The 24,869-nt window shown below is 53.4% G+C and overlaps 1 protein-coding gene across 7 annotated transcripts in view; it reads right to left on the reverse strand.

The window, feature by feature from the left end:
* Positions 1–24,869, reverse strand: part of RPTOR (regulatory associated protein of MTOR complex 1) — a 378,655-nt gene that overhangs the window by 149,196 nt on the left and 204,590 nt on the right. For all 7 annotated transcript variants that reach the window (XR_014140335.1, XM_081804304.1, XM_081804305.1 and 4 more), the window contains 3 exons: positions 17,560–17,660; positions 16,869–17,013; positions 4,174–4,249 (listed from right to left, as the gene is read on the reverse strand). Coding sequence is in view for 6 of the 7 variants with exons in the window: in XM_081804304.1 (XP_081660430.1) it covers positions 4,174–4,249; positions 16,869–17,013; positions 17,560–17,660 (322 nt within the window). In the remaining variant the exon portion in view is untranslated. The remainder of the gene's footprint in view (positions 1–4,173; positions 4,250–16,868; positions 17,014–17,559; positions 17,661–24,869) is intronic.

A 24,869-nucleotide genomic window follows, 5' to 3' on the forward strand; every position in this document is an offset into this window, starting at 1 on the left:
CTCCATCATGTCAAAGCTGCTGTGCAGATTGTGGGGAGACTGGAGACCAGGAGGGGCGTCCAGAGGACAGCTCATGCAGGCCTGGACGGAGGCTCTGAGTCATGGGGCCATGTGTCCAGGGCCTCCCAGGACAATTCTGAGGCCAGGTGGGCCACTCCACGGTCAGCCCACGGGTCAGATGGCCCGGGCCTGAAAACAGGTGCAAGGGGAAAGGATAAAAAGCGGGGGGCCAGATGGGCACAAAGAGCCACACTTGACCACTGGGGAACCCAGAAAGCCTTTTGCTGTCATTGTTGTGAGAGAGGAAACAGTTAATCTCAACACCCTTCCTCCTCATCCCCCTTGCATCCCTGGTCCAGACACACTGACACTGGCTGGTGCCATCCTGACTGTACAGTCACATACTCGCTCCTCATGATGACCTCACCACTTAGAAGGAGATAAAACCGCAGTGGCCAGGAGCATTTGGATTCCAGCCCTGTGTCAGAACTCAGCCTGCAGAGGGCTCTCTTTAAGCCCCTCAAGAAAGTCCATTATCCATGCTTCCCACCATGTGCAAATGCTCCTCCCCTCCCCTATGTCAGCAAATGCTGATTCTCATCGGGCTCCTTTCCATTGTTGACTAAAATCTGTCTTCCCAACTACTGACCTTGGAAGAGTGACATACATGCTGGGCTTTGCTTTAGGGTATCTAACAATAAGGTTTTAAGATGAAGCCAGTAATTTATAGGAAAATTATTAGAACAAAGTAGTGAATTTAGTAAAGCTGCTGCACAAAATCACCTGTAAGCCCTATGTACACAAAGAAAAACAGTAAATGGCATTTAGGAATATACTATTTATAGTCATGTTGACGGATGGGAAGACTCAACATTGTAGAGACGCCCCCAAATCCATCTGTGGATCCGTGTAATCTCTATCAAAATTGCTTTCATAATCAAGCGTGCTCAGTACCCATGCAAGGACAAAGTGACCAACGGGGCAGAGCAGAGAACCCAGAAGCAGCCCCACAAAGATGGTCGCCTGATTCGCTGTAAATAGCACTGGGCGAACTGAACATCCATGTGTGGAAAAGCGTATCGCGAGCCCTACTTCACACCATCCATATAATTAATCCCAGACAGACTGCAGTTCTAAGGGTAAAAGTAAAACAATCGAGCTTTCAGAAGAAAAAGAGAACACGTTCTCAGGGGTGTGTATCTCAAAGTAAACATTTCTTAAGCAGGATACCAAAAGTCTTAAGCATGAGAAAAAAATTGGCAAATTGGATTATGTTAAAACAAGAAACTTCTGTTCAAGAAAAAAAAATACTGAAAAAATGAAAATAAAGTCCAGAGCAAAAGAGAGAGAGAGAGATAAAAAGATATTCACAATGAGTGACAAAGGATTTGTATTCAGAAGATATAAACGATCACTACAAATCCATAGGAAACACATAAAAGAAAAATCAAAAGACTCAATCAGGCAGTTTACAAAAGAGGATATTCAAATGGCCAATGAAAATACAGAACAGTGCTCAACACTATTGACCATCAGGGAGATACAAGATAAAATTTCAGTGAAATACCTCTCACACTGAACCAGAATAGCCAAATAAGGGGAAAAAAGGGTAGAAAGTATCAAGTATTTATGAGGATATAGGGCAACTGAAACACTCATAAGGTGTGGGTAGGACTGTAAACTGATTCGGTCACTTTGGAAAACTGCCTGGCAGCATCTACTAAAACTGGCCATATGAATGCTGGCGACCAGAAATTTCACTCCCAATGTGTATCCCTGACATAAATGCACCAAAGGCAAGTAAGAAATTAGCAGCACCCAGGGTGGGCTGGGACCAGCTTGCAGTAAGAGAGGCATTCACCTTAGGAACAAAATTTAAGGGTACAACAAAAAGCTCAGTAATTGAGATTAAAAAATACTTTAATGCAATATTTAAAAAAATGCGAAAATCCATAATGAACAAAATGTCAAAATTTCAAGTAAAGACAGCCTCAGAATTACTGATTTCTCCTTTCCCTCAGGCTCTAATGACTCGGCCTGGCACTGGCCAGCATTATTTGTGGGGGCTGCAACCTGGAAACTCAAAATGCCTACTGGCCAGAGGAGGGGTACATGGCCCTTGGAGAACCCTACGCTGTGATGAGAGCTGCAACCACAGGAGCAGACGTCGTGTTGAATGAAAGCAGTCAGATGCAAAGGCTACATACATCCTGCAGGATTCTATTTACCCAAGTGCACAAAACCAGGCAAGAAAGTAGTTACCCTAGGGGAAAGCAGGTAGAAGGTGGCAGGAAGGGCCTTCTGGGAGCTTCTAACATGTAGCCGCTTGATTTGGGTGCTGGTTACTTGAGTGTGTTCATATTATAAAAACTCCTCAAGCCACACGTTTATGGCATGCCATTTTCTCTATGTACATTCTGCTCCCAAAAAAGTGAAAACAAAATAAAAAAGCTAGCATGTGGTCTACATCAGTTACCCCTCCCTGTCACAATTTGGGGGAAATGATTCCCACATGTAGAATACTGATTCCAGCAGATTAGAAATGAAGCACTGAGATCCTTGGAAACATACCTGGCACTGGAGTGGAAGGATAATAATACAGAGACTGTGTTATTTTACATGCGACTATATAGTTCTGATTCTCTAAGGGTACAAAGTAAAACATTACACCGTACAAAAAGCCAAAATCGTGTTAGGTTTTCCAAACACAAGCTATGGCGACAGGCCCTGGCCTCCTTTGGCGAGCTGAGGCACTGGGGAGGGCTACCCCACTGCGGTGGAGGGGAGGCCAGGGCTGTCCCCATGGACCCCTGTGACTGTGCTCAAGCCCGGTCCCTGCCTCAGAGCTTAGGTCCAACGGGAAGGGGACCCCCGGCTGATGCCAAGCACACTGGTGAGAGCCGAGTGAAGGCTCTGCCAGCTTCCTCTTCAGGGTTTAAAAATGCAAGGCAGTCTGCAACGTAACTTGTGAGTGTGTTTAAAAAAAAAAAAAAAAGGGCAGCTGGAGAGAGGGATGGATATGCTCCAGCAAGTGCGGCAAATGTTGACGGCAGGACTAAGTGGTGGGCATACAGGCGCTCACTGTACAATCCTCTCAACAGTGCTGTAGGTTTGGAAGTTTTCAAAATAAAATGTGAAAAATGTCAAGTAATAAAGAAGAAGGAAATAGGAGATAAGAGAGGGAGGCCTCTTAGCTCATCAACCCCACCAGGGACATCAAGATCATCTGAGGAGTTACACGTACACACACACACCACACAGATATGCACACATGTACACAGACATCCCACAGAGATACACACATACACGCACACACATACGTGTACCCTCCACACCCCATGCCTGACCTGAGCACTCAGCCTGTATGAACTCCTTTAGTTCTCCTATGCCCCTTTAATTGCAAACCACCCTGATTCCCCTGTAAAACGAGGAAACTGAGGCACTGGGGAGCGAGCCTGCCCCTGTAGTCTTGGGTGGGGTCAGAGATGAAGGTGTGGGTAGAGAAAGCCAGTGGCTCTGACCCTCCAGCCCCACCCTCCATGGCCTAGAGCCACTCACTTTGCTCTGCTGCCCTGGACCTCCCAGACCTGGAAGCCTCCCTGACCCTTGGGGTCAGAAGGTGCATGTGCGCAGACGTGAGTGACCCTCCTCCTTCCTCAGGGCCCTTGAGGGAAGGGCTGGGTCTGGTGCACATGCACTCCGACTCGATACATGAATCCTGAATGAAAACACAGAGGCCGGGAAGCAGATGAAGCAAGGGTGACTCTTAGTGAGGGGCTGTGCGACCCCTGGTGAGTCAGTCCCCTGAGAGGCCTGGGGACCAGATGTTCCCTCAGTGCTGAGCTTTACACCCTCAGGTTCTAGTCAGGAGTTTTGGGAAACCCATAATCCATTCCAGTTAAAAGGCAGAGCCTGGAACACGGGGTCAGGGAGCGTGCATTAAGAAAAGCAGATTGACAAGAACATCACTTTAAGAGAACATTTCCTGAGAGCTCACCATTTCAAAATCTCGAACCCCTGGTTGATGTAATCTTTCAAACTTCCACTAACGGCACCTTTTCCCAGGCGGGTGAAGAAAATCTGACAACCCAGAGCCCTAGGGGCTCTGCAGACCAGGGGCCCAGGGACAGAGCCCCCCTGGTGGACCACGCAGATGCCCTTCTCGGGACTCACCCGAAATGCGGTGCCTTCCTCGATGATGGTTGGCAGCTGAGAGAGGCAAATGTCGACGGCAAGGTCCCAGGCTTGCCTGCGGAGAGAACAGAGGCCTTACTGACCGCTTCTCCGGGAGAGGCCCTGGTTGCGTCTGGGCGGAGCCATGGCCGCGGGTCCTCAGGAGAAGCAGGAAGACATCTGGAAGCCCACTAGAGCCGTTTGTTTATTTAACATTGGTTCTCTTCAAATTTACATGAGAAGACCTTGGGAAAACTAAAGGGACTCGCCTCACTTTCACTGTAGCTTCAGCCCCGCACTTGATGGCAACAGGCTGCCCACACCCACAGAGCAGCCGTGGCCCCGCGGTGGCTGGACCGTGGCAGGGGCACAAATACCCCATGCTGCTTCATCAGGAACGGCCAGTGTGGCGCCAGAAGGAGGTGGGTCCGTCTGTGGACCCCCCCGTCCTGAGCGTCCCCCCACCCGAGTCAGGACTGGCCCTGCACCACCACCCTGCCCAGCGCAGGGCCTGGACCTGTGCCCACGGGAGCCTCTCGGGGACGAGGCCGGCAGTGCTTATTTGAGGGGATAGCAAGTCTCTCCCATGTGTGACCCTGGCCACCTCTCCACCGGTTTCTCAAGGCATCGGGACCTGGCTCAAAACACGTACAACATGGCGAGAGCACCTGCTGGCCTGGCTCCGACGCATGTGGCTCCAGCTCCCCGGGTTCTTGGGAGACCTGGGGTAGCAGGCGCCCTGGTGGGGCCCCGATCAACAAGGGATGCTCATAGCGTTCAGTGTTAGTTCTAAACTGATGCAGATGATCACCTCCCTCTCTCTACAGCTACGGATGGAAGCATGGACACTGGGGACACAGGGGTTCCTTCGCCCCTGCTCTGCCCCTTCCCTTCCTCATGGAGACAAAGTGGGGATCAGCACGCAGATCTGGTTTTCAGCACGGCCGCCTCTCCTCCCAGGGAAGTTCCGGAGAGGTGGGATTCCACCTACTGTTTATGAGACTGGCGGCCCGGTTTCTCCACATCCCCAGAGACGACCACACTGGGAATGAAAAATGTAAACAACCAGAAACACAGGAAATGTGTAAGACAAACAAGAGCCTAGAGGGCTCTCTGTCATTACTGAAATACATGGAATATATTCCAGTTTTCCCGACCGGCCCCTCTGAACAAGCACGCCCTTCCCCCACCAATCTAATTAAGAGGCAATCAGCGCGTAATCAAAAGTGCCTCAAAGAACAGGCAATAAATAGTTCCCATATGCTCAATAAGTGCCCAGGCTGCAGGCGAAATGGTTCTTCAGCAGCGTTGAGGGAGATATCTGCTCTTTGTTAGACAGAAGCAGAGTCAATTACTGCAATTAAACCCTATAAAAATTCCTTGACTTTAATCAAATAAAAACTTTGAACTTCAGGAGTTGGAAGAAAGTGTGTACAAGCTGGGGGCAGGGAAGTGTGAAGTGGGCGCAGGGGGGTGTCCAGGGCGCTGGCTGCGAAGCCTGGCTCTGGGCCCCAGCAGTCAGCTACAGAGCTATGGGCGTGCCTGGGAACCATGCCTAGATAGCCACGCCCTGCCCTCTCTCAGCCCCAGCTCACCAAGGTCACGAGGCAGGAAGAATCCTACCCCGAAAAGGCCCCCACCCCCGCCAGCTGTCCATGGTCCTGGCTGGGTGTTAGGGACAGAGTATTGGGGGAAGCAGGCTGCACTGGGAGAGGCCACCAGGCGGTCTCCTGATGCCGGCTCCCTCCCTCCAGAGTGAAAGCCCCGTGGAGCCCCATCAGTGGAGCCCCATCAGAGCCGGGGTGGGGGGGTGGGGGGGTGGTGACAGTCCTTCCGAGAGTGTGCTCTGCGTCAGCACTGGCCAGCCTGACAGCTCCCGGAAGTGAGTCCTCAAGCACCCAGGATGTTTCATTTGTGCACAGGGACTCTGGGGGCTGCGAACACGGCAGGGAGCCCCGGAGCTGAGAGCGAGGCAGAGAAGCTGCTCAGGGCCGGGGAGAGAGGGACACAGCTGTGTGAGTGAGAGAGAAAAGGGACTTGGCCCACGGTGCTGAAAATGGCAGCACTCGGGAGAACATCGAAGACCTAGGGAAGCCGGACGGTCAAACGTGATGACCGGTGCACGTGGAGCTGCAGCAGGCCGGTGACCCTCTCCAGGCCTCTGGCTGTTGGTGCTTACGAGGGGAAAGGTCCACTCAGGGGACCTGAGCTCCCACGAAAGCCCAGCAGCACAGTGGCGCTCTCTGCCAGTGTCCTTTCAGTTGGCTAAAGCCGGCTACATCTTCTAGGGTAAGATCGAAATGAACGTGGAGTCTTAATTCGGGTTCTCACTCAGGGAGAGTGGGAACGTGAGTCCTGGGAAGCCTGAGGCCGTGGCGGTGGGCTGCCGGGCTCCGTGCGCTCTGGCGCCCCGGCAAGCGCCAACCCGGGAGGGTGTCTGCGTTCACACTTCCCACTGCCCACGAAGCGGCTGCACTGGCACACTGAGGGGGGAGGGGGGTGTGGCGACAGCCTGACCGGCTGATCCGATCCCGGTGGTGTGGAGCAGTGGCTCCCTGCGCTGTAGGCTGCTCCATGAGTCACTGCCTGGAAAACGTGCCGTGCAGGCAAGAGCTCGGGTTTTCAGGAAACGGGCCTCTGATGGCAGCCGCCCAAGGAGTGGGCTGGCAGAAGAGCCTTCCAAGATTGCGCGGCCTCCATCTGCAGCCATCGCTCAGCGGGAGAGGCGCCCTCGACGGGAACGGAAAGCACAGGTTATTACTGTGGAGAGAGGCGAGGTTTGGGGACCTGCAGAAATCGAAAGTGAAGGAGAACGAGTCCCTGATGGCTTCACATCAAAAATTCAACAGAAGCCCACGCCGAGCGCTTCATCATTAGCACCCCGCCTGAAGTAAAGTGCAAATGTAGATTACGTTGTGTCTTAACCTCAATTTCTGCTCGGCTTTGTTCCCTTCTTTCCCCTGCTCAAAATTCAACTTCTCCATCACCATCCAAGGACTGTATAACTGGACGGCATATTATTTATTGCAGGTGCTCTCTCCAACAGCCTTGGCTGTGGGCTCCCTGGGAACGCACAGCTCTGGCCTATTTACAAGGAGGGGGAGAAGGAGCAAGGGGCACTGTTTTCATGTGTTTTGTCACCAAACCAGCTCTGCTGTAAGCCCACGCGAGCAGCGAGCACCCAGTCGCCTCGGCAGAACCTGAGCACAGCTGAGCACGACCTTCTTGGTGTCTGGGCCTCATGTTCTCCCACCTCTGCACCTGATCCCACCGCCTGTTCCCTCACTTCCTGTATGGACAGGAGTGTGAGCCAGACACCTGCCACCCGGGGCGTTCCCCGCCTCCCTGGCTGAGGTGCATGAGAAACAGCCACCAGGCGACAGCAGAAACGAGCTCTGCCCACGGGTTGCCACTGCAGGGCAGCCGGAAGCCCGGGTCCCGGCAGCTCACACTCAGGCTACGTGGAAAGAGACTCTCCCTCACGAAGCTACTGGATTCTGCATTGCCAACTAACCTGTATTTCAACCACTAGCTCTATCCTCCGGCAGGGGAGGGGGAGGAGGCTTCCCACTGCAGCCGAGTCAGCGTATCAGCAGGGGTGAGGCTGCAGGCCCCACATCATTGCCTGACCCAGTATTTATACCCCGTATTTCTGACCACTGACTTTGATTTTATAAAGAAATAAAGATTATCACCATCTCAGGTGGTTTCCTACTCCCTAGATCTACACTGTGGTAGCATGGCTGAACTTGAAGCCTTCCTGCTAAATTCATCTGGAACACCAGGACAGTCCAGAAAGCACGCCTGTGCTCATCTACTTAGAAACCATCTTAGCAAACGCAGGAACCGGAGCCAAAGCAGGGCTGACACCCCATGTCTGGGAAATGCAAGTGCAGACAAACACTTCCCCCAAGCCCCGGAAAGAGAGAGGAAACATGCAAGCCTGACCTTCATGCTCTCTTCCCACCTTTATGCACGTCGGTTTTTTTAATGTGTGGGCGAGTTGTGTATGGGACCAAGGCTTTGTCACCGTGGACACTCCCCTGGGAGGCAAAGACTGTCTGTGTGGGTGTTCTAGCTGCCCCTGGTATGAACGGAGAGCAAGGCTTGTCCAAAATGGCCCCATGGGAAAGCCGCAGGTGGACATTAAAGCCAGTCAATACAAGGGGACTAGGACTTGGGTCACTTTTGACAGAGAACTTGGGAAAACCATTTTAAAAACTGGCATCACTCCTAATGTGGGGGGTGGTGGAGTCTATTTACCACTGAGTGAATCCCTTTGAATTCTGTGTGTGCTCAAGAAATTTGCCCCGGCCAGAAACCCCTGTGTCTCCACGTGCTTTGGTGGCAGTGACAGGAGGGAGCGCCAGCATGGTGGGTCCCGTGGCAGGCCAGCTGCTCATCCAGGAGCCCAGGACCACGGTGCTGCCTCGGCACAGATGCGGGAGCCGGGAGGGCCTGCACTGGGAGAGGCCACCAGGCGCCGAGGGCAACTGATCCACCAGACGACATTTCTGGCCATTACTGCTTCATTATGTTCCTACAAGCATCTCCTTCTTGAAATCTACAGCCTGATTTCACATTCAGCTCCTTATCAAAGTCGGTTAATGGTATAATTTTCAGCATTTAATGGGATTGACTAATGTTTACTCTTTGGCCACAGACTCATGCTGGCACAGTCGTTAGGAAAATCCCATCTGGAGGAAACGTGTGTTGTACGCACATGACTCTCCTCCTTGGAAATCTCATCACCACTGATTTCTGTAAGAGAACCCTGTAGTTTTACTTACACGGCATTTCTCAGCATATCAGGATAGGAAGCCATGATCTCAAGCCTTTCAAAAAAAGATTCCAATTGGAGGGGACCCTTGGATGCGCACAGTGAAGCAGGATGGGCTCATGGAAGGAGTGCAGGCCGTCGTGCCAAGATGTGGGCAGGCGGCACCACCATGGATGCCTTCCCACCACATGGCTACCAGGCTTCAAGGGCCCGGGGGCACCAAGGTGCTGAATTCCCACTTCTACCCCAAGGGAATCCATGGTCATGGCCTCCCGAAGTGTCCCTAGCGGGCTGCAATGGGTCCCCCATGGGTTTGGTCTGGTCCTCAAAAAGTTTTTTCAAAGTACTGTACTGGCTATGAACATACGTACATATGTATGTATGTATTTAGATTTACTTATTTTTGTGAGAGAAATAGAGAACACATGTGCATGTGCGCGGGGGGCAGGCATGGGAGAGGGAGAGAAAATCCCAAGCACACTCTCCGCTGAGCACAGAGCCCCCCATGGGGCTCGATCTCACGACCCTGAGATCCTGACCTGAGCCGAAATCAAGAGTTAGATGCTTAACCAACGGAGCCACCCAGGCGCCCCTGGCTATCTACATTTTAAAATAAGGAAGTTGTAAGTGAAAATACGAATGTATGGCTACTCTTTAAAAAGTTACTGTGGGCTCAAATTGCCATCAGGAGCAGCACTGGGGCTGAGTGCCAACGATGCAGCCCTGCCGTCGGCACCTGGCGCGACCAATGGCCCTCCCGCCCCTCATCGCTGCCCCACAGGACCGACAGACACCCTTCGGGGTCGGCCACCGGAGCAGACCGGGCACAAGGACACTCCTGCTGCCTGAAGCCCTTCAAGGCTCACTGCCCCCGAATTCTGCCCCAACAGAGAACGCACTCTTGGGAGTTGGGCCACTCTGTGCCCCGCTGCACATTTCCTGCAAAGCCATCCTTCTATGGTCCGCGCCCCTGACGAGGTTCTCCTCCCACAGGCAGCAGCTGGCACACCAGGGCCCTTCCGACCAGAGTCTGCGTGTGCTGCTGGTGCGAGGGGCCCTGTGCAGGGGACGGACATGAACCCGGGCAGTCCACGTCCCCTCTCTCGACACGGCCTGATGGGTCACTCACCCACAGTCCCCTCCGGCCTGTTCAGCACCGCCCGCGCTGCGGCTTCCTGTCCCACCACACGCCCTCACGGAGGAGCCCCCCGCTTTGGAGATGCCAAGTCGTCCCTCTTGGCCAGGAAGGGACAGTGGCTCCGGACACGCCACACCTGCCTCCCGAGCCCGTTCCCTCGTGCACTAAGCTGAGAAAAGAAGGTCTGTCGCCAGACTGTCAAGGATTAGTAAGATAATGCACGCTAAACACCCGGTAAAGGGCCTGGCACTTAGTCGGTGCTCAGCAAACGTCAACCATTCACACTGTCACCTGCACGTGAACTGCCCTGAACCTTTGCACTTCCGGGGTCTGCTGGACGCACGCCCAGCAGGCTCACCGCGGAGCACGCTCCAGCACCTCCCGCCGCCCGTGGGCCTGCTCTCGGGGTTGGTCACGGGCAGCACTTTCCAGGCAGAGCCCTGGAGAGGTCCCACTGTCCAGCCTGTCCTTCATACCCTGGATGTAATCGGTCACCAAGCCCTGTCCAACTCAGCAGATAAAACACTCCGAAATCTGGCTCCTCGCATCAAGCCACACCACCACGGCCAGGACCCCAACGCAACATGCTGCTCAATCCCAGCCGCTCCTGACGCCGTTCCTCCCGCATCATCGGCTGGGGTCCTGGCTCCTGGCCCGCCCCACTCGCCACAAGCACATGAGGCTCATTCTCTGCAGCTCCGGCCACAGCCATACCCCTGCCTCCTGCTCCAGGGGGGTTCCACTTCTCGGCTCTCCCAACCACACCCCTCCTCTCGCCTGCAGGATGTGGCCCAGCATTCCATCATCTGCGTGTCCTCCTGCTTCTGTGAGCCATGGGCACTCTTCCTTGCAGCACACGCACCTTCTCTAGGCTGCAATCCCCTTTGGGGCGAGACCGCATTTTTGATGTTTGGGTGTCTCCACATCTAAACCCAGTGCACCATGGGGCTTTGCCCACCTCCATCTCCTCGGGCTCAGACAGGACACTCGCACTCGCACTGGACACGGGCTGCTCGACCAGGCCAGGACGTCTACAGGTATGGGGAGGTGAGTCAGGACTCAGAGCTCCCAGGCAGGGCTGGTGCGGGCGGACCGGAAGCTTTGTGGGGAAGCTGCCCAGTAGGCTGTCTTGCTCTGGTACCAGGAGCCTCTTGGGTTCTGCTGAGGGCATAGGGCCAAGGAGCCCCCAGCCTCCTTCTGACCAGGGCCCATCCCTCCACAGGAAGGCTTTTCTTTACGAGTGCTCCTCAGCTGTGTTCAAGCTCCATGATGACAAAGGCTGTGCTGGTCTTTCCCAGGCTGGGTCCCCAGGACCTGACAGTCAATACACATTTGGGCATTATTTCATACTTTTCTAGAATGGCTTTTTAAAACCTTTATGAGGCCCACCTAGTGCCCTGTGCTTGGCAGGGGTGCAAGCTATCCACACAATGGGCTGTTTCAAGGAAAACCCTATTTGCCGTACAAACTCGGGACTGAGTCTAATGTGTGTGAATGATTTCCAACTTGGAATTTTAATCAGCTCTTGTCACAACATTTGAAACATATCAAGTGAGACCAAGTCCCAGCACCAAACCTTAAGGGATTCTACTAGTCACACATGTTTTGTGCAAAGAAGTACTCAACATTTCTTCTATCTCCAGTTTTGTATTTTGACAAATAATGCCTTAATTATAATGACTCACTTGTTAAAAAATAGCTTTTGGTGTCTCAAAAGCTTAAAAGAAATCTACACGCAGACTTTAAATTACAAAAGCAATTATCTGCCGACCTTTAAAATGGAGAGCCCGCCCTCTGCTCCAAGGCCCAGGCGCCCCACCACTGGCCCAGCCCCAGGTCGCCACTCTGTTCTTTTTCTCTGCACATGATATATATCGTAAGGGGGATGGGATTCTGTTGTTGCTACAGCTTGGGATCTGCTCTTGTCACCTAACACATTTTGCCTACTAGTAAATAATTTCCACAAACATGATTTTAAGAGTGCTTACGCTCTTTCAAGTACACGTACCTTAATTACACACCTGCTCTGTTAGGTACCAGGGTTAGTCTCATTTCTCCCTTCTAAAATTCTGACAAATGGATTTGTCAAAATCTTTCAGAATGTCTCATGTTCCTTGGTTTTTCCTCAGCACCTGCCGAATCACCCCCCTGAGCTGGGACAGGAGGATGCAAAGTGGACGGCACAGGCAGGGGCAGGGACCAGGGAGCCTGAGGCCAGCAAGGCCACGACCGAGGGCAGAGGTGCAGGGTCGGGTGGTTCCAAGGCATTCATGGGTAGGACACGGCAAGACAAATCAGATTCCAGAATGGTTGCTGATGCCAGGCCACTTCCAATGTCCAGCTGAAGGAAGAGGCCCAGAGCTCTGTCCCCGCAGGTGAGGCTGGCTGAACCCCGGCATGGGAGGGGGCTGAGCTGAATGTGAACTACAGAAGGGATTTGGGCAGCAAGGTCCTTCTGGTGGAATCCAGCCGCCCTGCCTCACCCAGCAGGGCCCAGGGCCACTCCTCCACCATGACAGCTTCCTGACAGATGACGGAGATACTGTGACTACCCGGTGTCTACCCGCGTCCCTGTCACACATCTAGAAGCCTGCGTGCATGTACACATACGTACTGACGAGTCCGCGCACAGCCATCTGGGCCTGCACTGCCCGTCGGTCATGGCCGGGCCCACCGTGTGGCTACTTGCTCACCTCCCTGCGTCTCACGTGCTCACCTGCAAAATGGGGCTGTTGGCAATAACATGTCTGTCGCGAGGGGCATGACTTAGTACATGGAAAGCATTTACAACATATGACCCATAGGACGTCACTGGTGTGATTATTTTTATATCCAGCACCTTTTGATCTTCTGCTGTGACTTGTCTGTGTCTCTGCCTCAGTAAAGACCACGACACACCATCCTGTCACCCGCCCACACCCTGCCTTCTGCACATAATTCCCACGGACTCTCCAGCTGTCTGCCTGCAGTAAGATGCTGCTCATGCTGCAAACTCTGACGGTGGCCGCCAGGATGCCTGCCTCCCGGGTGCCCCTCGGACGGGCCTGGGACTGACTTCTAACAAAATTCAGCAAAGGGGACGCTGTCCCCAATGCTATGTCAAAGCGTGTAAGACTGCCGTGCCCTTGCTGGCTGAGGAGGCTCGAGGCTCACAGGGGACTCCACGTGGCAGGGACTGTGGGTCCTTGCAGCCTGGGGAGGCCCCCGGCAGACCAGCCCCCCGCCCCACAGAAACATCATAACCATGTGTGCTTTAAGCCACACAACGTGCAGGAGTGTGGCTGTTCAGCAACAGGTAATGAATATACTCCGTGACTCTTCTTCAGACTGCAGGATTGCTATTTCTAAATAGAAGACTGCATCCGTTGGAGAAACAGCCAACAGGCTTTCTCACAACATGCATTTAGTTTGTCGGCTGGTTCCTGTGTTCCCTTTCATTTTGGCACAGGGGCCCTGGCTTTTAGTCACCCTTCCTGTGCTAAGCCTGAGTTCAGTGGGAGCCACGGACGCCTCACCTGTCCCTTCCCACCAGGTGGAGAGCTGACAAAATGGCTTCTTCCTTTCACGTGAAACACCAGAAGGGCGCACAAGATACATACTTAAGGTTCGGGTTCAAAGAGAAAAGGAAAAAAAGTCCAAAGCACCTAAGTTCCCTTGGCCATGAAGGGAAAACCAAACCCACCAGCCACAGCCGGTCCACAGGGTCCTCCATACTGGGGCCCAGAGCTGCTGGAGACAGCGAGGCCCACCGTCGGCAGCCACCAAGGAGTGCTTACGCTTCTCCTCCCTGGCTTGCTTTTACCTTAAATCTTTCCTCCAAAAATGTCTATTGAACTACATTATGGAAGACCATAACGCACAGCAAAACAGGCTGGAGAGTAAGGAGGAGGGAGGGCGAGAGAGGAGGTGTATCTCTATCCCCTCCCTCTTTTCCCGCTGGAGGGACTCCTTCCATGGGACGATCACAAGGCGGCAGGGCGGCGTCTGTCCTCAGCTTGGGAGCACTGGGATGGCACTGTCACAATCTGACTTCTATGGACACGCTCATGTGAACAAAATTCACTCCAAGCAGCTGGTGGGAGCTGGACCGTCCTGTGGTCCCTGTGACAGACCTCGTAGGTTCTGGTGACAAGCGCCATAGAACCAACTGGAAAGAGGCTCATTTTTCTGGATGAGGAAAGAGTATGTGCTTTAAGGAAACAGGCTGGACAGGAGACAGGAAGTTGGAGGCCTCGAGGAGACCCAATTTCACTTCACGCTTCCGCCTCTCAGAAAGGACCCATAAGATAGCGGTAGCCCAGCACAGCGGCATGGCCCTCTCAGGATGACGAGAACTGTTCTGAAGGGTCACCCCACCCTCTGAGCAGCACAGGGTCAAGGGTCGGCTCAGTGGGGCCGCCAAGACCGTGCTGCCGGTTGACTTTCCTCTCTGCCCAACCCTGCCGCCTCCCGTGCCAGGTCTGGTCTGGGAGCACTCCCCAACAGCACCTGGTGCCAAGCACCAGCTCTGGTGCGAGTCCAACCTGCCACAGCTGGAATCCACCTGACAGGGAGCAGGAGGGCAGCAGGCCAGAGGACGCTCTGCACGATGGGGGACCGTGAAGGCTGAGTGAGCTTCGAGACCCAGGCTTCAGGGTATGTTCTAGCCGCACAGGGGCCTGAAGTGCTCAGGGAGGCCAGACCAAGAGAGGGGGACAGCCCGGGTGTACAGAGATGGCTGCTAGCATTCCACCTGCCTCAGAATACCGCGAGGCTCTCCCCACCTTCACCTGGGGCTCTGTGGATCGCTGTATCATTCACGTTTCTGTGCACAACACATAAATACACATGCTTTATGAGATTCACAGGAGCTAACTTCGCAGGAGAAAGGGCCATATTCCCAGCCTTTGGTGCCAGCAAGAAAAGGTATCCTTAACAGTGATGGTGGGATCACGATCACGTCTAAATTCTGGACCTTAAGCAGTTCTTACACAAGCTCCCAAGTTCAGAAACATGCTAAGAGGCCAATCCTGGGGAAAGGCATCAGTGAAGATGAGTGGAGCCTGGCCGTCTGCACCTGCCTCCTTCCCCGGCCGCCCTCACTCCGGCCCCGTCCGCGCAGTCTGCTCACTGCTCTGGTCCTGGTCTTTGCCATCTTCTCTAGCACGACGGGGTTTTTACTCCATGCCACTGAGCCTATCTTACAGGAGGTGTTTCTACAGCCAGAGAAGCGTGCGCTAACAGGAACACACTGGGGAGCTGTGCTAGGGCTCGGGTAGAAGGGGACAGGAGGACGCAGGCCACTTCCCTCTGACAGTCAGTGCCTTGCGCCCACTCACGTCTCCATCTCACAAGGAACCCGCTCGGCCCACGGGGCCCTGTGGCCTGGAGGGCATGTCACTGGGCAGCTGGTGTGGTGCCCATTTCTTATGGCTTCCCCAGTTTTCCTCCCAAGACCACACGTGGCACTGACCCCATGTGGTTTTTTTTCCCTTTTCTTCCCTTTTTTTAATAATAAATGTTTTACAAAAACCTGGTTCAGAAGAAAGAGACAGGATTCAAGACATCACTTTTCTTAAGGGAGAAGGCTGTTTTGAGGATCCAATCTTCCAGAAACGTCAGTCTTTACTCTAACGATTCACTCTACGTACCAGGAAGGGCTTCGAGCACCCTCCCAATTCCGGCCCGTGGAGCAGTGGGAGCAGAACTGCGCTCCACCATTCTGTGCGCACACGACCTCCTTGACGCACAGTGATTCTGCCCTGGCCTGTGCCTCCCATGGCCGCGCTGCTTTACTCTATAAACTCTGGAAGCAGGTGCGGATGATGCATGTTCCAACTCTCTGTGTATAGTCCGCTGCTCTGCCCAGCACAGCACGCCCCGATTTACCTCACAGAGGAGGATATTCCTTCCTGATTTCCCTTCAGTGGAGGAGGGCAGTGAGTCCACAAACCTGTCCTTAGTTCTCCAGGTTTTCAGTGTCAGGGGAAAGCGGTCATGCACGTATTAAAAAAAAAAATCACTAGCGGAAACAAGCCTGGCCATGAAAATACACCATGAGTCATATGCTGTTTTTAAATATCTGCATTAGGGTTTCTCCCATGGACGGACACAACTCAGACTCACTTCTCCTCTGCTATCACCCCGTTTTCGTACTGCTCCAAACTGCTCGTGGTACAAAAACGAGGAAACAGGAAGGAACCGACGCCTTCTGATACGATACATGAATTAAAGACAATTCACAGCAGTACCCTTGTTACCACTCTTACTAGGAGCATAAGCAGCAACAGTCCCATTTGGGGGGACTATGATCAATGGTCATGAAGACCTCACCCGTGTGCGGTGTGTGCACGTGTGTGTGCTTCTGTGACATAAGCACCCACGTTAGCTGGTCACGAGTCCAACAGTCTTAATCAGGTGGAGAAATCTGACGTACTTCATAACCCCGCCGGCAGTTTCTCCTCTCAGTACTGGTCCCTGCAGGGTTAGAAGCTCACGTACGAGCCTCTCCTGCCCCGAGTTACAGGATCGGTTACATCTGGGGGTGCTTGTCCAGCTCCATCTTCAAAGACCCTCCAAGGCACCTGCGCCCCGAAGGAGACACGTTTCCCATTTGCTGAAAGCTTTAGAGAGGACTTTACCTACTTGTTAACACCACTTGGGTCTCCAAGTTGGTGGCAAGTCTTCCTATTTTGCTTCATGTAATTCCATTAAACTTGTCCTACCGTAGAGATGGACAGAAACCAAGCCATTTAGAGAACGTCGCATCGTTGGGTACAGCCTGGCCAGGACACTTACCACATTGCGTGCATGTAAGTGGGGGGCAGGCGTGGGCTGCTGACGGGGGTGCAGTTATAGGACCTCATGATCCTTTCTGCCAGGAGAAAATTTCGAAACAGACTAGCCACCAACAGGTCCTGTCTGAAGAGCTTTTGGAAGAGATCTGAGGGCAGATAAAACAGAAAAAGGTATCTTCAGTGACTCACATCTAGCGTTTAAAGCCAAATACACAAATTTACTTCCATCAGAATTTTTTACAAGCAGGTTGGCCTAATAGGCACTTTTCCCATTGGTGATACACACACATTCACATGCATTAAGTACAAACACCAAACCCCAGCCAGTCATTAATGAAAAAAATACAAGTCTCATAACAGCTGGTTTTAAGAAATCTGGTTTTAAAAAATCTGGATCGTCATGCCTATTTTTATGAAGAAAAGTGAGTCCTGAGTCCACCTAGAAAAGAATACACTAATGTCGAGTGAAAGCTCAGGTGGGGCTTAGTGTCCACACTGTTCGTGGTGCCTGACCCGTGGTGACTAACGGAAACCTCTGGAGGCTCTTGCCTCCTCCTCCTCCTGTCCCCTCAGCTTTCCCCACTGACAAGGCCTCCTTGCTTCCGTTTCGCCTCCCTCATTCCAAGGGCCAGCATCTCCCAACTGCAAGGCAGCAGCCCTCCCCTGCCCCTGCCCGGCCCGGGCAACCTCACCCCGAGGGAGCACATTCCATGCGATGGTGTCTGTGATTGCCGTGAAGATCCAGTTCAGTTCTCCCAGAGGGGTCCTCCGGTCATTCAGCCGGCCGGGAATCCTAGGAGACACAGTGTGCTTTCATTAGTGACCATCCAGAGAGTCCCGGCTACTGCAGACGGGGGGAGAGAGGAGATGGTGGAAAGAAAAGAGGCGAGGGAGACAAAAAGCTCGGAGCAGAGGCAGGGGAGGCTTGCTGCTGGGAGAACAGCCTCACCTCTTAGAGCGCATTCTCCATCCTCACCTCCCTCCCCTCGGGTACCCCCGATGTATGGAACAGACCCTGTGGCTCCACACACCACTCTTGTGGTTTCTGCGTACAAGAGATGGGTATGGAAGGGCCCAAAGGGCAGCCCCTGGCATCTGCTACAGAGGAACCCGGGCCATTCTTCCATTCCACATCCCGCCCGGCCCCGTGGCTCCAGGGTGCGGAAGTGCACTTTCAACCGGACTGCTGTGGAAGGAGAGCTCGTCCTCTGAGGTCAACTTACCTTCCGTTCACTCATCAAATCTCTGAGCACCTACTCTAGGGCCAAGTGCTGTTCTAGCGCTGGCATGTAGTGGGTGGGGCTCACGGTCCGCTGGGGAGGACAGACAAGAAGCCGTAACCAAGCACAGCTGGAAGGGCACAGAGACAAAGCCCACAAGAGCGCGGTGGGAGGGGCGGGGTCCAGGCGGCGTGCAGCAGGCGGAGGTGAGGGGGGCCTCGCTGAGAAGGTGACACGGCAGCAGGCCGCACTCAAGGAGCTGAGGGAGTGGGCCGAGTCCACACCCAGAGGGAGACCAAGTCCGGCAGAGCCCGGAGGTGTGCTTGTGCGGGCAGCGGCCTCGGCTCTGCGTGTAACACACTTAATTAGATCTGACAGGAAACGCTTGTTTTTTTCTCCCAAAAGCAAAATGCTCACAGTAAATGGCTCAGAGACTAAAGTGTGATTCCTGCTCTTTGTAAGAGTTAACAGATGAATAATTTCCAGCATAGTAGCCCATTTCATGGCACCATCTTTGCATGAATGAGGCTCAAGCGGCCTGCCTCCCTAACAGGCACCGCTGAGTGGCGCAAGCTTCCTCATATGATGGCAACATGTGTGCTCCTCCTTCCACCAAATGCCTTTTCCTTCAGGAATAAAAAAATTCTTCTTATTTCCTCAAGTAGGCTTAGTGATAAGACATGAAAAAAAGAAAGAGGGATCAGCAAAATATTTGAAAACAGCATTATTGTTCAAATAGTCTGAAGTCTTGAAAAAAATTTCCCAAATAAAAAAGAATTGTATGTCAACAGGAAGACTCCAGTTTGTTTAAACTGAAAGGCTGTTGCAAACACAGTCAAGCTACTGGCCCTGGCATGGCTGACTTAGAAAGTAGGGTTTATTTAGGGAGAGAGTGTGAGCGGGGGCAGAGGAAGAGAATGTTTTCTTTAAATTAGATTTATTTTAGAGAGAGAGGGGAGGGGCGGGGGGGGAAGAGAGAGAGAAAGAATCTCAAGCAGACATGGGGCTCGATCCCAGGACCCTGAGATCATGACCTGAGCTGAAACCAAGAGTCGGACGCTCAACCGGCTGAGCCATCCAAGGGTCCCAATAGCAGTTTTTACTGGCTCTGTGTGTTGGGCATCTCTAAGGATTCCCACCACTTAAGAGAAGTCAAGGTCTCCAGGCAAACACTTGGCACAAGGACAACAGGACTGTCTCCCTTTCTCATCCTGCAGGGCAGTTCCTTTCTCCACCCCACGCTCTTGCAAAAGGAGAGCACATGCCAGGTGGCCAGGTGGACTGCCCTCGGCCCTGGACCAGGAAGGCAAGATCTGTGAGCAGCAAAGCACAGCACAGCAAACACCCTACCCCTCAACAAGCAGCAGCGAGGCGAGCACGGGGTGCACCTCCCAAGAGAAAATATTGATGAAATCCAAGCAAACAGTGCAGGAAGGCATGTGACTGGCGTCCTCCTTCTCGGCCCACAAGTGCCAGTGCAGACACCTGGGTCACTGCCCCAGAAGGAACATGGCACTAGGGGATGACGGGGGGGAGGGGGCTTTGTGAGGGCCAGAGGGTGGGCATAGAGCCCAGACAGATTAGCTCATGGCTTGGGTCCTGCATCTGGGAAGGAACACATGCACCGAAACCTTTTTATTTTTTATTTTATTTTATTAAAGATTTTATTTATTTATTTGAGAGAGAGAGAGAGCATGGGGGGGGGAGGGTCAGAGGGAGAAGCAGACTTCCCGCCGAGCAGGGAGCCCGATGTGGGACTCGATCCCGGGACTCCAGGATCATGACCTGAGCCGAAGGCAGTCGCTTAACCAACTGAGCCACCCAGGCGCCCCCGAAACCTTTTTAAATAGGATCATTCACAAGCTCACCAGCAGCAACATTCAGCAGTAACACTGTACCTTTCACTCTTGCTGAAGGCACCGCCTGCCCTCTCCATGGGGTGGTTCGGGGACAGAACGTGGCGCACCTGAAGGGCCGCATTCAGAGGCTGAGGCCCTGCTGTCTAGGACCAGCAGACACACAACAGCTGAAGTGTGCAAGGAGCAAGCACTTGAGAAAACGGTGATCTATGATGTCGCGTCACGGGTTCTCTCTTTGTTAATGTATTCAGAGTTCGCCAAACCGCAAAGTGGAGGGCACGTCCCCAACTCTGACACCAACTTCCACGGGTTCCCAAAACCACGAAGGACTCTCAGAGCTCAGTGAAAGCTGTTACACTTGTGATTATGGTTTATTAGAGAGAAATACAGAGAGACATTTGAGCCAGTCCAGAAAGGGACGCGCGGGGCAGAGTCCAGGAAAAGTACCAAAGGTGGGGCTTTCACGTCCCCTCCCAGCATCCACATGTGACAACATGCATGGCGCTCTGCCAGCCAGGGGGCAGGGTGGGGGGCTGGGGCCTTGGTGTCCACCTCGGAGCCCTGGTTGGCCGCCTGGCTGCCCACGAGCTGGATCTGCCTCGAGGTAGACGGACACCACACTCAAGCCCCCAGCTGAAGTCACCTGTTCCCCTCTCTAGTGGTGTGGGCCCCCATCCTGAGATGACCGCATGTGGCCAGCCCCCACCCCAAACAATGATGCTCCTGTCAGGAACAGTACAGGCCTTACCTCTGTGCCAGCCAAGTTCTTGACTACACAAACATTAATCTGTTCAACATCAAAAACAAACCTATTCAGAACTAGATTTCAGATTTTGGACTCACATGCCATCCTGGGTGCAGCATCTTCACTGGACTAACACCCCACAGGTGCATCCACCAGAGGCTGGGCCATGTCGCACAACAGGCCTTCCAGCAAGGTGGCCTAAGGGAAGCGTTGCTTGCCTTCACCCCCGCTTTGGACAAGTCAGCACACGAGAAGAAAAAGCCCAACCCGACCACTGGACAGCACAAGTCAGGGATGCGCCAGCCCCCGACAACGCTCTGGGCGCGGAGCCAGGACCACCTGTCTGGAAAGGACAGACTTCTGAAGGCCACCTCAGCAAGTCTGCTTCCAGAAATCAACCCTAAACTGGACACAAGGAACGGGGACACAAGACATGCAGTGTTTTATTTACAGGGGTGAAAAGTCAGAAACTAGCAATGTTACCAAAATGAGAGAAATGAGTAAGTAAATTACAAAACCACCACATGAAATTACTAGAAGCTAGCAGACTGTAGCTTATGAATATTTCAACAATATGGGAAAATGTGTACTTCATAACATTATGTAAGGAAGCAAGACAAATACCATATAGTCATCACCACACAGGCCATGCAGGAAGGGAGACAGAAGACAAAGCCTCGAGATACGACTGTGGGGAGGCTCTTCCTGTCTCATGTGCACAGTCATACCTGCGGCACGGTGTGCACCCCACTGGAGCAACAGGGAGCAAGCCAAACCCCCGTTCCCTCGCCTCCCCACCCCGAGCCCCTGGTGCTCACGCCGGGGGAGCAGGCAGCTGGTGGGCAAAAGGACTGCGCTCTTGGATGAGTCTGACCAAGGTCTATTTCCAAACCCGGACCAAGTGCATCACTGACATGAGCCAGTACGTCCTGACTCAAGACGAGGTGGCTCAAGCTGGTTCCTCTGGGTCTGATCCCTTGGGTAAAGGAACGATGCACTCCCAGCAGCACTGAGCTTGGTGGGTGGGCGGCCAAGCCACTGGGACAAACAGAGACCAATCCTTGTCAGACTAGGGTCAATGCGTATTTAGGTATTTAAAAAAATCTGCAGCTTCTGACAACCACCAGCAGATGAGTGCAAAAGTAGGCTCCCACTACCATCACCTGGATCCCATTGATCTCTTTTCACTAAGCTCATTGTGAAACCAGAGGCAAAGCTGTCTGCAGACGGATCTCAGACCGACCTAGGGATCTTTCAAACCGACCCATCCACCCATGAATCCAAGAAGCATCTTCTCCACGCAGAAGACGGGTGTGCATACTTGGGATGGCAGAATGGGGCTGAGTCAACTTCCCTCACTTGTCATGTCACTGAGAATTAAATCACTTCAGAAACTTTTTGTTTCTGTTTTCCTTTCCGTATCAGAGCGTAGTAAAGAATGTCAAAACCCAAGACCACATTTCATTACAGAGTTCCTTCAAACCCCCAAAGAGTTGCATTAATAATCAAGGTGGTTCTTTTAAAATTTAAATCCACAATGTTAATCAAGGACTAACTTTTGTGAGAAAAGCATAAAAGCTGTAGTTTAGGAACAGATCACTGAACTGGGAGATGAGAAAAGCCAGCCTCTAGTCCCAGCCGTGCTGTGTCTGGGAAACTTCTAGCATCGGTTTCCCTGCTCCGGGTCACGGAGCCTGACCTTACATGCAAAACAGGGACTAAAATAAGATGGGCCACACTTCAGAAGGGGACACAGCAGCCAGCAGGTACATCCCTGAAGAATGCACGGCCCTCCCTCCAGCCCTGCGTCTCCGCTGACATCAGCCACTGCATGTCCCCCAACACCTGGGCCCCCCTACAGCTTTACCATTCTTGCCAGAAATGATGCTCCGGGGTTTGCATACCCAGGTCATCACCAGCAAACTCCAGCCCCCAGCCTCGTATACGGTGACTGCACTTCAGTATACACACCCTGATTTTTAGGAGGCCTGGAAGTACCAGACCAGCTCTGGAATGCCAGACTATGCCCTTCCTCTTGGACCACGTTCTCCCTCCCTGACACCTGTCTTCCTACCGTCCGCCATCTTGGCAATCAGTACCATGGTCCCCACACCAGATATGTGTCACTTAGCCTCTGACACGGCCAGCCCCAGCCTGGCCATCATCTTCTGGCCACCCCAGACCCTCGACCTGGTGGAGATGGCACAGGCCGTGTTCTCATGCTGCCCTGATGGGCCCCGAGGACTAAGAAAGTGCACAAATCCGCACCATCCTGCCGAGGAGGTGAGCACGCGGACTGCACTGGGGCACCTCCCCGCTCCCTCTGTCTTTCCCAGTCTCTTGGCCTCCACTCCTAGCTGTCTCTGCCAAACACCTGCAGGGTCCTTCTGTTGTCCAGAGGAAAACAAGATAACATAAAAATCCATACCCCAGAAAACCCACCAGTCATTATGGGCAGTCTTTCCGGGTCTCGGTGTCTGTCCATCTGCCTCCTTCCCTAACCTCTGCTCACCTGTCTTCACAGCTCACCGCCATTACTACCCCCGTCGTTCCCTAGATCCTGTCCTGACTTCAGGGGCCACACAAATTCTCTCAGAAACACAGCTCATCTGCTCTCCAACCCCCAGCCTAGGGCGGCTCACCTTTCCGGATTCCATCTGCCTTGTGCTGCCGTGTGGCTTTCTGGACCCAGGCTCGTCTGCTCGGGTGCACACTATGTGGGGTAATGGCCCTTAGCATACCTGTGGTCAAGACCCCGTGGGTTCTCTTTGCTACTGCAGCGTTCTCAACGACGGAGTAGCTACCTCTACTTCCACAGATCTCACGCGGAACAAAGGAAAGCAGAGCTCTGCGGGCTGAGTGAGTGGGGCTGGCCGCTCCCTGGCCTCCTGCTGCCCATCTCCCCCGAGACGGCCTCTGTGAGGGCAAAAGCACTGCAGTGGAGTCAAGCAGAACGTTCCCACTTGGCTTCAAACCACCGATCACTGCCCAACTTGACACATTAAACTTGGAAACTGGTTCCCAGTTGCTTCTCCCCCATCCCTCTGGGCAGGTCCATCACCTCGCAGCTTGACAGAACTCTGCCTCCTTCCACCTGCTCAGGGCGCTCCGTGCCCCACCTGGAGTGCCTCCCTGCCCTCCTTGTGCTGGTCCCGGCTCCGTCTTTACAAGCAAAGCTCCACCTTCACTGTCCGTAAAGACGTTCTTGCCCAAGGCAGCCTTGGTTGAGCCCCTTTTTAGTTGGAACTGAACGATGCCCTGCATCTTCATTTACTTTCTTCGGCATTCCACCAGTGACTCACCTTTGTTCCTTTTACCAATTCACCATCGATTCACAATCTAGATAATAGATTTCCTTGATATGAATTGATCACCTTACAGTGTTGGGCAGAGCGCTAAACACTCAGCAAGCATGACCCCAACAGCCCACAAATGTGATTCAGGGCACCCTCCTCTTTAAAAAATGTCCCTACACCGGCGGCTCTCTGAGGTCCTTACGGGTTGTGTGGCTGACATGGAACTGCCCTGCTCAGACGCCTCAAGAAGGCCTGGCTGCTGGGCAGGGATGAGGGTGGCATCAGGCACCCAGGGCCCATCGCAGCTTTCAGGATGGGGTCTCCCAGCTGTGGCGTGGTCCTCCCCAGTCTGCGGTGCTTCCACAGGGTGACCCATGGTCCACAATCAGTGTGGGTCTGGTCTGCGCCACGGCTGGCTTCCTTCCCTGCCCCTACCCCCGCCACCCCCCCCACAAACCTGTGTCCCCCACAGGTGTGTAGTGTCTGCATCCCACACACAACCAGCACAGGGGCATGGGGGAGATGTTGTGTCTTGCTTGTATTTACCCTTCTTGGGCTACTTTCTGTTTCTCCTGAGCTTTCTCTTTCACTAAATATACCACATTCCAGCCATGTGCAACTTGCTGTTTTCAAATGGTCCATGAGCCCCCAAACCTGTGCAGACCACCCTCCTGCTCTCCTGGCTTAGGGAGCACCGAGAGTCCTCCAGTTGGCCTGCTCGCAGACAGCATCCTGGGGGCCCCCCCCAGGCCTGGGGGTTGCTGCTGAGACTCCCACAGAACTCCACAGACGCCTCCGCCAGACACGGAAGCTACCACCCAGCCTGTCCTCAATGGGCAGGAGCCGTCGGGAGAGCGGTGCTCACCCAGTGCTCAGCACCAG

This window comes from Leptonychotes weddellii, chromosome 15 (genome assembly GCF_054177405.1).
Source record: "Leptonychotes weddellii isolate Sample4059 chromosome 15, ASM5417740v2, whole genome shotgun sequence".
In the NCBI taxonomy this organism is placed as follows: domain Eukaryota; kingdom Metazoa; phylum Chordata; class Mammalia; order Carnivora; family Phocidae; genus Leptonychotes; species Leptonychotes weddellii.